Source organism: Zootoca vivipara, chromosome 8, assembly GCF_965207765.1.
Source record: "Zootoca vivipara chromosome 8, rZooViv2.hap1.1, whole genome shotgun sequence".
Taxonomy (NCBI): domain Eukaryota; kingdom Metazoa; phylum Chordata; class Lepidosauria; order Squamata; family Lacertidae; genus Zootoca; species Zootoca vivipara.
Genome location: NC_142591.1, coordinates 77,194,639 through 77,209,635, shown reverse-complemented (window position 1 = coordinate 77,209,635; position 14,997 = coordinate 77,194,639). Strand labels below are relative to the sequence as shown.

General features: G+C 42.4%; 1 protein-coding gene across 5 annotated transcripts in view; it reads left to right on the top strand.

Annotated features, from left to right (window-relative positions):
* Nucleotides 1-14,997, top strand: part of ASAP1 (ArfGAP with SH3 domain, ankyrin repeat and PH domain 1) — a 140,230-nt gene that overhangs the window by 121,237 nt on the left and 3,996 nt on the right. For 3 of the 5 annotated variants that reach the window (XM_060277613.2, XM_088675898.1, XM_060277615.2), the window contains 8 exons: nt 62-129; nt 1,630-1,737; nt 4,313-4,544; nt 5,155-5,325; nt 9,853-9,919; nt 11,021-11,079; nt 11,197-11,702; nt 14,866-14,988. In XM_060277613.2, the coding sequence (XP_060133596.2) occupies nt 62-129; nt 1,630-1,737; nt 4,313-4,544; nt 5,155-5,325; nt 9,853-9,919; nt 11,021-11,079; nt 11,197-11,702; nt 14,866-14,988 (1,334 nt within the window). The remainder of the gene's footprint in view (nt 1-61; nt 130-1,629; nt 1,738-4,312; nt 4,545-5,154; nt 5,326-9,852; nt 9,920-11,020; nt 11,080-11,196; nt 11,703-14,865; nt 14,989-14,997) is intronic. The other 2 variants (XM_060277616.2, XM_088675899.1) reach the window with 1 other exon arrangement.

Here is a 14,997-nt window from a genome sequence, read left to right as displayed (position 1 = left end):
GATTTTATTATATTTTTTGCAGCACTGTTTGACTATTTAATATCATATTTAAATTTTCTAGTAAACCAAACTGGAGAGACTGCTCTGGACACAGCAAAGAGATTGAAATCTATCCAGTGTGAAGACTTGGTAAGGGGGGGGATGCTATGTTGCACAAATGGAAATAAGAGGGGAAAGGGTCTGAAAATTCCTCTAATGTATGTTTACCAGATTTTTTTCAATGAATCCAGGGACACTTCTCCCCCCCCCTTTTTTTTTCTTTTTTTTGAAGCTGAGTAGCAACAGGGAGTCTAGTGGGGATGGTGAGGCAAAAGACCCTGGGCCCAAGCACACATGCATATTGTATAAAAGTGCACAGCCCTTCTTTCGCACCCTGTGAAATTTAAATGTGCAGAGTTTTTTAAAAACTTGGCAACGGCTTGGGAGTCATGGGTGGGCGGGCGTTGCCCAGGAGGGGTGCAAGGCGCACGGTTTCTCTGCCAGGCAAGGTGCAAAGCCCTTTTGCACCTTGTGAAACATAAATGCGCAGGTTTTTTTTACAAAACTGGGCAACAGCTGCCCGCCCACGACTCCCTAGCCTCCCCTGATCAGTCAAAACAAGGGGAAAGGGGGCAGGAGATCGGGGGAGGCTCGGGAGTCATGGGCGCGCAGCGCGCTGTTGCCCAGTTCTTTTTAAAAAACTGCGCATTTATGTTTCACAGGGTGCGAAAGAAGGGCTATGCACCTTGCCCAGCAGAGAAACTGCACGCCTTGCGCCCCTCCTGAGCAATGACATGCTGCCCACCCGTGACTCCCAAGCCTTCTCCGATCTCCTGCCCCCTTCCTCCATATGATGTGTTGTGCACAAGACACATCATATGGAGACTTCCAGCAAGGAAAAATGGCGGGTGCCACGCAGTGAGCAGTGAGAAGCTCCTGAAGCCAGCCAGAGCCAACTGTACTACCAGGCTGGCTCTGGGCTGCTGAGGCTTCCACTGCCACGTTTCCTAGGGACAGATTTGCAAATCGGGGGACTTTCTGGGGGACAGATTTGCAAATCCGGGGACTGTCCCCGGGGACCGGGGATGTCTGGTAACCCTACTCTAATCTTTCAGTAGAATGGTTCCATAGATCCTATTAGTGAAGTTATGCTCATGGTAGAGCAGGGTGGTTTTCACCAGTTTCTCCTGTGCCCCCCCCCTATCTGCTACAGTGAGTTGGAGAACTCTTCTGTACAGCATGGGAAGAAATGGGGGTGTCAACAAAAGTTACCTCCTTGTCTCCCTTTTGTGAGTGGCAGACCAATTCCACTCACAGAAGGGTAACCAAGCCTGTAGGCCTAGGCCAAATCACAGGGTTCTGGGTCTTTTATTTTTTAAAGCAGACTCAGAACAAGAATTTAGAGTTTTCTGCTTGCTATTGATAGTCTAGAGCAGGCATCCCCAAACTGCGGTCCTCCAGATGTTTTGGCCTACAACTCCCATGATTCCTAGCTAAGAGGACCAGTGGTCAGGGATGGTGGAAAGTTTGGGGATGCCTGGTCTAGAGCTTGTATAAGTCAAACCATGGTAAAATTGCCCTTGGAAAGGACACAATTAATCTTTCCTTAAAGAGCTAAGATTAACATTTCCAAAATGCATGTCTTTTCAGCTTTCTCAGGCCAAAGCAGGAAAGCTAAATCCACATGTACACGTAGAGTATGAGTGGAATCTTCGCCAGGAAGAAATGGATGAAAGCGATGATGACTTGGATGACAAGGTAAAGAATAGTCTTGGATCAAATTATTAGACATTGAATTTTGGGGGTGACTGCACTCTTAGTGCACCCATCATTCCTCCCTGGTCTCTGAAGTCTGAAGCTCAGTGAGAGCTGTTGCTTTGATCTAAAAATTTCTCTCTGTATATTGTTTTTAAGAGGAGTTCTACTTGTTCCTCTTCTACTGCCATTAATATTGAATCACTGTTCTAATCAATTGTTCTTTACATATATAAGTAGACTGCACGTAGGCAGTTGTGTGAGAGTCTTAATGTGCTTGTCTGGGAATAGATGGTTCGTGCTGCCTGAAGGAGTGCAGAAGGAGGAAGTTTAGAAGCCGAGTTTGAGTCCAAAAACGTTGCTGAAGGAATGCTAAGCTTATCCAGGAGCTGTGGAGAACGATCAGCACGTTAGAAACGAGTAGCTATAATTGCATTAAACCAGTTTTATGTACTGGTAGTCTATGGATTAGTAACTGATCTTAATCTCACAAATACTGTAGATATTTTCAGTAACTTGTAAATCATTGGTGGGGAACCTCCAGCCTGCCAGGCTTTTCTATTTGACCTACAGCATGGTCTGGCCCAAACTATGCTCACCTCTTCCATTGCCTGACATATTGTCAAGGAAGAATTGAGAGTATATTCTAAGGCTGCTTCTGATTATTCCTTTGCAAGCCACAGGCTCAAAGTTGAACAACCTAACGTCACACAACATCAGGTGCTAGTTTGGCCATAAAGAAGTTTTAAATTAGTGGGCCATGGAAGGTTTCAGACCTACAAGCCAATAATAAATAATAATAATAATAATAATAATAATAATAATAATAATAATAATAATAATAATAATACCCCAACCACTCTGTGTGGCTGTTTAATTCATTTATAATAACATTTATATACCACCATCTGATTAAGAAAAATATCAAGACAGCATACAATAAAATCATTAAGCCATCATGAAATCATAAAATATAGAACTAATGACTAACACAAAATGGGGAAGTTCTCAAGCACTTGAGAGGTCTGTAGACATATTGAAGATGTCAGAGATCTAAGGACTGGAAGAGACTAAAACATTTACCTAGCATTCAACAAATCATATAAAATTTGTTCTCAAATAAAGAATGACTACTTAGCTAAACTAGCGACAAGTTTCTGGGACTTGGAAGCAAGCTACACAATGTGCAAACATACATAATAGAATCCTGATGTACACTTTCCCCCTTTTATTTCTTTTTAAAAATAATGGAATGAACAAACTTTGGGTCCAACCCTCAGAGCAGAGAAGTGGGAGGGGAGTGCTTAACCCTCCTTGTACTTGTAATTTTTCTCCTTCCAATTGCTCCCTCTCCTCATAACGATCTAAACCTACAATTTGAAACCTGTAGTGGTGGTACACTATTTGGAGTAGAAACAGCACCTCCCCCATAGGGTTAGAAATACACATTTTCCTATGGACATTAAGCACTATATCCCATTACCTGCTTCTCTGACAAATTCCTCCACCAAAAGCTGTGTCTCGTCTTTTAAAAAATGTTCAGGCTCCATTATACATGTTGGAAAGCTTTGTACAAACAAATAGAACCACATAGTTAATAAACAGCTATATTTTGTCGAAGTTCAAGCATTATGCTACAACTTGTTTTGCCAAGTGGTTTTAGAGAATTACTTTTATTTTCTGCTGTTGGGAGCAGGTTTGCTCACATAACGGAAGGTGTACTGCAAAGCTGTGTGTGTGTACAGTTAACACTGACATTCTTAACTACACAGGAGATCAATTTATATATAGTTGGGTTGCGTGAACTTTTTTTTCAAGTTCTTCCTTGGCAACTTTTTGCATCTATGTTAAACAGTATTCATATATTTCTAAAACAGACAAACAAAGAGGGAACCGTATTGGTCCCTATGAAAAAACCCAAAATCCACAGTAGGGACCAACCAAAATGTCATAAAATAATGAGCAGGCTTTATGGCACTCCAGAATTCTTCGTCAGGTTGGATATTACAAAAAGCAGGAGGTGGGAAGATGAGTCAGGGGGTACCCAGAAAGTATAAAAAGCACAAAATAAGGCTGAATGTTGTGACCATGAGGTCTGCATTTAGTCACCTAATTGAGATTGGGAACTGATTGAATTAATCTCTGCTAGGTGCCTAAGGTATCAGGTTACACCTACTATTCTGGGATAAAGAAGCAGTGGCAGATCCCCCTTTCTTCTTTTTTTCTTTTTGAACAGATCACCATTTTTGAAAACATAAAGGCCTACTGTTACCCACATCTGTCTCAGGCCTTAAGCGAAAGACAGTTTCCTGGTTAGACAGAAAGCCGAAGTAAAGAGAAACATGGCAGTCGGTATATTAGTGAAGCTGGAGATTGATTTTGGGTTGTCTGCTAGGTAAGAGTCAACTGAAGCCAAATTGTATAGTGCTGCCTCCTGGTCAGAGGGATTGCAAAGTCTGAAAAGCACAAATATATGTGTGTAATAGTTCTTTCTCTTTCATCAGCATTGCCCTTTGAAAAAACAAAAACTGGATGGTGCACAATTATAATGAGTCTACTGTATTAAATTTCCCCACAGCCTAGTCCGATAAAGAAGGAGCGTTCCCCAAGACCCCAGAGCTTTTGTCACTCTTCCAGTACTTCTCCCCAAGACAAAATGGCTCTTCCTGGTCTTAGCACTCCAAGGGACAAACAGCGACTCTCCTATGGAGCCTTCCCCAATCAGATTTTTGTCTCCGCAAGCATGGACTCCACAACTTCTCCAACAGCAGTAGATGCCCCTCCACTCCCTCCTAGAAATGCTGGTAAAGGTATGTCATTAAATACCAAACACCTGTTGTAAAACTTTTGTGGTTAACTGGGATTTTCCTTTTTGAAATGTTTTCAGGGCTCAAGTGGAAGGTTTACAATTCTCTTTCATGAATGGTCAATAATAGTTTGAAGGCTATTATAAACCTCTTTTGTTAAAGCACCAAGTATCCAGCAGTACTCAGGTGCTTACTTAACTTTAAGAAAGAGTTGCTTGAGTAAGGTTCGGTTAATGCTCATTCTGCTCACAGTTCTAATGCTAAGTTGACGAGATAAGTACCATACGTCAGACACTCCATTAGATCACCCCACCTCATCCAGACCATGGTGGAAACAATCAAGTAAAATATTCTACTTCTAGTAGAGCAATGATGAGCAGGTAACCAAGTGTGTGTGTTTGTGTATACGTGTACCGTTCCAGTCAAAATACTTACATAGCCAGAAAGGTTTAGAGTGTAACAAGAGTGTTGTTAAAGTTTGGAATTGCTTATTGTTGCTTTTCAGTCCTTTGCTTTAATGTGGTCTGGTGCTCTTTTTTTGTAGTTGCTTTTGTGCTGCTTTAGTGCTAACCCTTCTGTGTGTTGGTAAAAGGCTGTTTGTTTGATTTTGCAGGTCCGCCTGGCCCTCCTTCAACCCTTCCTTTAAGCACTCAAACCACTAGTGGCAGCTCCACTCTATCTAAGAAGAGGCCCCCTCCCCCACCCCCTGGACACAAAAGAACCCTCTCTGACCCACCAAGTCCACTACCTCATGGACCCCAGAATAAGGGCCAAATTCCTTGGGGTGAGTTTTAAAACACTTAAAACAACACTCGGGTGAGAGGAGATGCTCAAGCCAAGTGTCGTTCCGAAGGCTCATAGCTACCTTGGTTATTTCTCTTGGCAACAACGTGCAGAAGTAGCTAACACAGTTACTAAACATGTTGAGCTTGGTTCACCTAAACCAGGCGTGTCCTAAGTCTGTTTTGGGGGGGCTAATCCGGCCTGCTGGTCGGTTGAATCCGACCCTTGTGGCAGTTCATTCCCTGGGGAAAATTCCAACAAAAGCTCAACAACTTCAATCCTAAAGAAAGCTCAACAACTTTGGTGCATAATCCTAAAAAAAAGTTCAACAACCAGCCCTCATGCATGTTCACTTCAGCAGATCTGGCCCTCTTTGAAAAAAGTTAGGGCACCCCTGAGTTTTGCTATTAGGAGCCCACTCAACAAGTCTCACTAGCTCAATGGGGCTTATCCCCCCCCCCGGTACCCCCACAGAATTGCCACTGTGGATCAGGAGACACACACACACACACCATGGATTGCACGTAGGGGGAATAGAGGGAAGATAATTCCATCTGGCATCCGCTGATGGAACATTCATAATAGGGCAGTTAATTATTTCCAATATTTGTTAGCATAGTTCTATTTAGATTGATAGGAAGATCCTCTGGGGCAGAAAGTGGGAAATCACACCAGTTTATGCAGAGCTTAAGGTGTTTGCTTGACACCCTACAAAAACACACCCACACACTCTTCATAAGATTTTTAAGCTGCTGCTGTCCCTAGGCTACCATGTTGCCTTGTACTCTGCTGAAAACATTCTAGCCTCCATAGTCTGTACTTTGCTCTGCTAAAGTGCAATAACTAAAGCTGAATACTTTTTTTGTGTCTGGCCAAGTAAATTTCAGGTTTTTATAAGATTTTCCTTTACTACTGTGCAGTCCTGTACATGTCTACTCAAAAGTAAGTCCTATTGAGTGCTTACTCCCAGGTAAGTGTGTATAGGATTGCAGCCTAAATTACTTTGCCACTGGCTTTGTTTGCATATCATAGTAAGCCACAGTCAGTAGCTTACTGTGAGCATACAGGTGGCTCATGCTTCACTCCTCTAGTGGGGCCAACAAACCACAATCCCTAACTAGGCATTGTGCTTTATTTTGCACCAGATAAACTACAGTGTGAAGCCAATGCTACATTTTGTCTTGCCAGTTATGGTTCTGGTGTACTGCTGTGTCAGAGATCATGGCTTGTTGCTTCTCCTTGCGCTAGGGGATAGCGAAGCAAGAGTGGTTTCATTTCCATGACAAACCATTAACTATGGTTTACCATGATGCACAAACTGGTCTTGTGTGACATTTCTATACATCAAGTTTGCCTGACATATCTAGTTTTAAAGCCCTTGACTTTAGTTCTGAAAGTGTTCTAAGGAATTACTTCACCTATTTTTTCAAATATGATGATGGGTTTTGACTGCAATGGCAAAAAGCTTTAACCTGAAAAATCTACAATTTGATTTGTGCTCAGCCTTTAGGGAAAAAGTATGATATTTGTACGATTTTCTTTGGGACTTGATTCATGGTTCCTCCCCCCCCCCCAAAAAAAAACCCAATCCAGGAACAGTTGAATAAGCGGGAAATGGTGTGTCAGTTTATAGATCAAAATTCCCTTCATCTGTAAGTGGTTGAGCATTGTTACAGGGTAATGTTACAAGTCACAATAACTTGTCATTTTAGGAAGTGAAACTTTATTTTTGTGAATTTCTTCAATGAGGGTTTTTTTTCTATGCATTTTTACACGCAATTGACTTACCAAGCAAAACTAAACTACATTAATTTAACCAAAATATCTTTTTAGCCCCCCTGATTTTTGGAATTTGAAAGTTGAGAAATTCAGCAGGCCCTGTCATGTCCATGTAAAAAAGTGAAATTCAGGAATAGGGGGAAATGTTTCTGGCCATACAAAATAGCATTTTGTAAAGGTGGCCATACAGTACTTTTCCTCAGACAAACTATAAGCTGTAACAAGCTTTGTGCAATGGTTTGTCTGGAGAAACCATAGTTTACCATGAGCCCAGACGATCCTTTGTTCAGCACAGTAGCAGAACAGCTGGTGAGGAGCAAGGCAGCTAGGATCTCCTCTCTGGGAGTCCACATCCTTGTTCACTCTAAGCCACAGTTTGGCATAGTGTTACATGCAAACAAGGACTGTGGCAGAGCTAACAACAGATGCATTATTCTTTGGGGTTCCCTTTTTAGCTGGCATAGCCAATAGTGGACTGCACTTGTTTTTTGTGTTGAGAAGTTAATTAGCTGTTGCATGACAAAGGGAATGCCTATGCTTAGTTAACTGCCCTTTATTCACTAAATTTAGTTATGTGTTTGTATCCGTGTGCTGCTTGTAACTGTAAATCTTTGGCTTGCATCTCTGGCTTGTGTCACCTCCAGACTGAGACAACAAAGATATTCCTGTGACACCTTAAATACTAACATATGTATTGTGGCAGAAAACCATCCTCATTTTGGCTTTGGCTCAAGTGGCTTTTGTTGTTGTTGTTGTTGTTGCAACAGTGTATAACATTCTCTGAAATTTCTAAATAAAACAGAGATGGCAACTGTTGATAAACTATAACAGAACTATGATTGTTGGGAAATAACTGGGCAACACATAACTCGGCAACAGATGAGCCGAGTAAGTGAGGTGCTGGGCTTTGCGAAGGAAGTGTGAGGGCTCTGACAGGGTCCTATATTCCTCTCGCCTCCTTTCCAAAGCCTAGCTAGTGCTTTCCCGGTTGTGGAAGGGAGGTAGGAGAACCTGCCAGAACCTCACACCTCCTTCCCCAAGCCTGGTGCCTTGCTTATCTTGGCCTACCTGCCCCCACCCCACCCCAGCGACAAGGCAGTGTGCGGTCCACAGGTTCCGTGTCGAAGTACACTTGCAGGCCCGCTTGGTACGAAAAGTTGGGCTGCCTTGATCTAGAACAGGCATGTCCAACAGGTAGATTGTGATCGACTGGTAGATCACTGGACATCTGCAGTAGATCACTGGTAGATCATTGGCTCCCCCCAAAGTAGCTGAACAACTGTGGCTCCCCTGAAAAAAGCTCAACATTTTACCTCCTCCCTTAAAAAACTCAACAACTTTGACCCGAACCCCTTCCTCCTTCCTAAAAAAAAAAGCTCAGCAAACTCTGTGAGTAGATCACAGTCTCTTGGGAGTTGGCCACCCCTGATCTAGAAGAATAAGAACCTTTCCAGCTATAAAAAGTCTTGGAGTTGACTGCACTCGTAGACAAGAACAAGACAATCAAAACAAAGCTTCTTTAACTGGGATGGGTGGGGACAAAGGAACAAGAGTTACTTCTAAGTGGGGGCCTTGCCCCACTATTTGCAACTTATCCTTGTCCTCTCCATGGGGCGCAGAGAGGCTCATACTCTTGAATCTCCAGATTTCCAGAACTTTTGGCTTTTCTCCTTGCTTGGATGGCCACTAAAGGTGGACTCTTGTCTTCTGCTCCTCTTCACTGTGAAGCAAACCACATGCTTAAACACATTTTGGCTGCCCCCATCCACCTTTTGCGTGCTGTTCTGGCCTGAGGTTTTGGCTTCTCAGCTGGGAAGAGAGTTGGCTCAAAGAAGAGTTCTTTCTTTGGGCTGTCTGAAACAGGTTTGTAGGCAAGAGGCACAGTTCAGGCGGCAACTCATTCACCCATCATACCAGTCCTTTCCTTTGCCAAGAATGTGGTTTCCTTTTATACTATCAAATTAACTCTCTGAGGACCCGTTCACACAAAAGCTCTGCGCCTGCATTCTAAGCGAGTGCCATTTGTGTGAATGGGCCTTAATCATATTAAATCACTTGGGTTCTTAGGGTTGAATTGCACACATTTTCAGAAAGATTATTTGCATTTCTTCATTCGCATCACTAGATTAATTGTTATCAACAAATTCAACCTCTCTGGGAGAAATTGATTCTCAGTTTGTGGTAAAAGAAGGTGATAAAATTTAAAGTTCTCGTAGACACAGGGCGCGTTTTTAGTATCAGAATGTGAAACCTCAGCAATATAGCCAGTGCCCTGCAATAGTAAATTAGAGTGCTACCTCCAGCTTCTTAGCACTTTTTTTTAATATTACAGAAATAGGAAGTTCTCTATATGGACTGAAGTGTTAACAATTTTTCAAAAGAGAAAATGCCTCAGATCACAGAGTTTTAACTCTTGCCTAACTTCTTTCATAGCACCTTAGCCACAATCACATACATAATGTGTAAACAGACAGTGTTCAACGCACTTCCTGTACAAACATGCTGTTATAGTATAATTCTTTTAAATACTTTATTAGCAGAGGGACTTTAATTGCTCAAAACTAACATTGCATAGGAGGCCATATTCTAGATTATAAATGCCTTTTCTGGCCTTAAATCACTATGCCTTAAAAAATATGTAGGGGTGAGATCCTATAGCTTCTACTTGAAAAGTCTTTACATTGTTTATGATATCTGCTACTTCGTCCAATTTAAAATCAAAATACTTATTTAATGTTTTAATCCATAGGTAATGATTTGGGTCCTCCAGCCACAAAAACTGCAAACAAGTTTGAGGGGATGTCTCAACAGTCAGGGTACGGTTTTTTATATTTCCTGTTTGTTCACTGTGGCCAAACAATGATATTAATCCAGATAATTGATTTTTGTGAGTCAGTAGAAAATTGTTCTTTTTTTTACATATTTATAGTTAAACTCAGCTTGTTTACATTTCACCTTCTCTTTTCTTTTTAATGGCTTTTGCTAGGCGCACAGTCAGGGTTTGTAATGTAAAAGCCAGTATCATGTTTTCTTCAGACAAGTCTGTGATACAGCCCCACGTGCAATGCAGTTCTAGCCACTCTATCTAAAAAAGAGAGGTGTTCACAGAGGTAGAAAAGCTGTCAGTAGAAGGAGGCTTCTTTCAGGCCTGATTTCAGAAAGGATCCTGTTGACACCACGAAAAGCCTTTTCTGGCACATGTTCACATGGCTTTTGTAACCCATGATATAAAATTCTGAAGCACCAGTGAACTTGCGAGGTTTTCGTCTTTAAAACTCTTTTAAAATAATCTATTGCACTGCTAGCTTTGAGGAAATAGGCTATGCAGACGTCTCCTCTCCACCCCACTGCTAGAAAAAGGCAATGCTGTGCTTTCTTGTGCTTAAACTAGCACTGTTTCAAAACCGTTTGATCAAATTTCAAATGTCGCATTTAGAAGTAAATAACCCCTGAAAATGTGGGAATCAGTGCAAATCTTCAAACATGTCAGGTACAAGAGATCATAATATGGCATATATATATATATTCTTATTTTTAATAATATCCTTGAGTTGATCATCCAGTGCTGAAATAATTCAGAATTCAAAGAACCAACATCTCCCCTGCCCCAGTTCATGATTCTTTTTTGTTTCTGTTTTGACTTCTGATTTCTGTTCCAGTGCTGTCCTATTTGAACAGGTCAATATCCATACTCCTTCAGTAGCCTATTTTTAAAACAAGCTTAGAATAATAGAATTCTTATATACAAACCTTGTTATATTTGAGTAAAGGAAGCCCACAGTCAACACCCTTGTGAGGTTTTCAGGCTGTTCTGTGGGAAATGTTTGTGCTGTTAATGTTGATGCCTGGTACTCTAAAAAGAAGGCATTGGGGTATTTCATTATAGAGATGTAAACCATTATGTGTTTGTTCATCAGCACTGGGACTGCTAAGACTGCACTGGGTCCAAGAGTTCTTCCAAAACTACCTCAAAAAGGTAAGTACTGTATATCTGTGAGCATGAATACATACAGAGCTATTTTATACTAAATCAGATCATTAGACCACCAACTCGTTCTGAAATTAATTTCATTGTGTTTCCTTTCTGTTTCAGTGGCACTAAGAAAAATAGAGACGATTCACCTTCCTTCAATAGACAAGTCCAGTCAACAATCAGAAACCTTTCAGAAGTCCATTTCACTTTGTATTGATCTGCCACAGAAACCACAACCTGGAGATTTGCCCCCCAAGCCTCAACCTATGGAACTACCCCAGAAACCTCAGATTGGAGATTTGCCCCCCAAGCCAGGAGAATTACCCCCCAAACCCCAGTTAGGAGACCTGCCACCGAAACCACAGCTCTCAGACTTGCCTCCGAAGCCGCAAATGAAGGACCTTCCTCCCAAGCCTCAGCTAGGAGATGCTTTGGCTAAAACTCCAGTTGGAGAAATGTCACCGAAACCTCAGCCCTCGGAGGCAAATCAAAAGTCTCATTCTGTGGATCTTTCTCCAAAGGTACAATCGAAAGAGGCCGTCCAAAAGCAAGCATCTGAAGACTCCAATGATGTAACCCATGCACTGCCAGAGACCCCAGTGCCGCTTCCTAGAAAAATTAACGTGGTGAGTAGATAGATGGTTTGTTCTCTTAGAGGGCAGCGAGGGTTTGTTGTTGCTGCCAACCCTGCTTTGCGGAGTGCAGAGTTCTGTGCAGAAAATAACACCAGGGGAATTTGAAGTACACAGCGAAGCTGCTTGAAGAAAACAGCTTTCCTGGTGCATTTTGCCGCCCCAATGCCAATACCTTTCTGTTGCTTCTTGGCTGACTTTAATCACTTGCTGCACAGTCACAATCATGTATTTCAAAATAGCCCAGCTGATAAACTTATGACTAACATAGGCAATTTGAGGACGAAAAAAATTGTTCTCTTCTCATGATTACTTGAAGGCCATTGTTGGGACATGTGCAAATGAGGTGTCCGGTGCCCCATCAAATCCTGTTTTGTGGAATCAGCCTGATTATGTGGACAAGGTACTTGCAGTAATTTAACCATGTGCTCTTTATCCTTGCCCATCAAGGCTTCTTCAAGCTAGCCAAGGGGATTTGACTGAGCGTGGTCCAGGTTATGATCAGTGTGTTGCAGAACAAGCGAGTGGCGCTTACTGCCCTTAAAGGGATGATAAGTGTGTCCCTTCCTTGACCTTGAGGTTACAATAACTACCACCCGGTCGCAGATACTCGGCACCATTGGAGGTTACCAGTTATCTAGACTAGGGGAGGGGTACCTTTTTCAGTTTGAAAGCTGCAATCCTTATATGAAACCTTCTGGGGAATACATAGCAGCATGGGCGGGGCCAGAGGCAAAAGCAGATGGAGCGTTGAATGTAAAATTGACCCTTGTACAGAAGGCTGATTTCTACACATGCTCACACACCCCACTATATCCCCCATCTTAAAATCAGAGTGCAGGGAGATGTACCAGCCTGACAAAACAGGAAGGGTGTAAGTGAAGCTGGAGAGTCCCAGTAGTATACATACATGCATACATACCCCACCCATCTGCCTGGGATTCCCCGCTACTCTGGGCAGCTTCCAACAAATGAAAGACATTAAAACATCAGTCATTAAAAACTTCCCTAAACAGGGCTGCCTTCAGATGTCTTCTAAATGTCAAATAGTTGTTTAGTTCCCTGACATCTGATGGGAGGGCGTTCCACAGGGCGGGCGCCATTACCGAGAAGACCCTCTGCCTGGTTCTCTGTAACTTCGCTTCTCGCAGGGAGAGAAGGCCCTCGGAGCTGGACCTCAGTGTCCAGGCTGAACAATGGGGGTGAAGACGCTCCTTCAGGTATACTAGGCTGAGGCCGTTTAGGGCTGTAAAGGTCAGCACCAATTGTGCTTGGAAACATACCGGGAGCCAATGTAGGTCTTTCAAGACCGGTGTTATGTGGTCTCGGCGGCCGCTCCCAGTCACCAGTCTAGCTGCTGCATTCTGGATTAGTAGCCAGGCAGAGAGGCTGGAGGACTGTGAAAATTGAAAAACAAATTTCATCTAAGTTCCCAAAGTGTATTTAAAATATTGGGGAATAAACCTGGCTCCTAAATCCCTATAAAAATGCAACGCAAGCGGTGACTGTTTTTGGTGCATCCAATTGATGCACATCTGCCAATGTGGGGGTCCTTTTGGACCCAGAAGAGGGAGGAGTGAGGGCAGAGCAGGGGGTGTGGGCAGATTTTTGCATGCTCCACCAATGCGTGCTTTGGCCAGAAATGCAACCCCCGCAGAAACGGGAAGCTGCCTGTCTAGAAGAAACTAATATTGCAATTGAGCCACTTTCACAAAGGCAAACTCTCAAGTGCCAATGTTGCCTGGTAAATTGTCTTTATATAACTGCCGGTGGCAAAGCATTGAAAATGTTTTTTTTCTATCTAGGAATGTATAATGCTGCTAGATAGATTTTGTTGCCCTTACTATGTTTGTGAGTGTCTTGAGATGTGTTTGTTTTTATTTAGGGTGAGACCCAATGAGCACAAACGGGTGTCTCTTTCTGCAGTAGGGCTTCTTCTTCCGCTCTTGCCCATATATGGAGCAGATTTTGCGGGGTGTGTGGGAGGCTGGAGTGCAGAGAAAAGAATCCCCCAGTTCCATTGTGGATTTTCTGTTGTGCAGAAATGTACCATTGGATTTGTCATGAGTTGTTTTAATGGTTGAACTATTGTGAGTGAGAGTTGTTCCTTTTGTTTCCCCCCCAAATCATTTGTGATTTGAGCAGATCAGTTGAAGGGGGAAAGTGGGATAGAAATCTCAATGTAAATAAAATCTACATATGCAACAGGGTTGGCTAACTTCTTCAGCCTGGCAGCCCTCTGCTTGCTGCCACAACATTATGATAGTGAGCTACTCAGCCAGAAAATAAGAAATTGGTCCTAAATCTCTTAAGAGGCTCTCTAGATAATGGCCATAAAGGTTTTAGCTAATATTTATTATAGACTCTCTATCCTCTTGCTCTGATAACTGCTCACACATCTTGGTGAGCTGCACATGCCAGGAAGGGGGCATTAGGAATAAATACTGTTGGCTGGGATCCAAGTGGCATGGCATGTTTTTGCACCAGATCCTCTTTTCCATTTGTGTTCTGTCTTTTAGAACGTAAGCCTGGTGGCAAGGGCTGCCTCCTTTGTACTTACGTAAGCTGTTCTGGGAGCCTTTTCAGGTGAAGAGTAGGGTATAAAAATACAAAAAATATATAACAAAAAATAACCCCCACCCAATCACATATGTATGCATTGTGCATCCCATGGATGTTGCTGGAGCACACCTTCCATCGCCCCTCATCACTGACTATGCTGGCTGAGGCTGACTGGAGTTTGAGTCCAGCAACACCTGGAGTGTCACAAGTTCTCCATCCCTTTGGAAACACCTGGAGAAATAAAAATGCATTCACCTAGTGCCTCCAAGACAAGTGGTGTATTCCCTGCTGCAGCCTTTCAGGGTACACCTGCATCTTCTTCTGTAATTCACTGTACACCAGGACCTTTGTTTCTTAAATGTTCTGTGGGTAGCTTTTAAAATCCAGTGTGTAAGATTTTTTTAAATTTTTTTTGAAAATGTTAAATTACTCAATATATACATAAAAATTGTGAGGGCTTTAGGCCTCTGTTGGTTTAAAGTATTTGAAATGTTTAAATGTATTGTAGCATTCAGTGTTTTTGCTTTTACGTTAAAATTTTGTTCTATAGCTGGTATTTTCCTGCCTTTTAGCTATAATGTGATTTACGTTTTAGGGAAAGAACAAAGTTAGGCGAGTGAAGACAATCTATGATTGCCAGGCAGATAATGATGATGAGCTTACATTTGTTGAAGGAGAAGTTATCATTGTGACAGGTGAAGAGGACCAAGAGTGGTGGGTATGTATC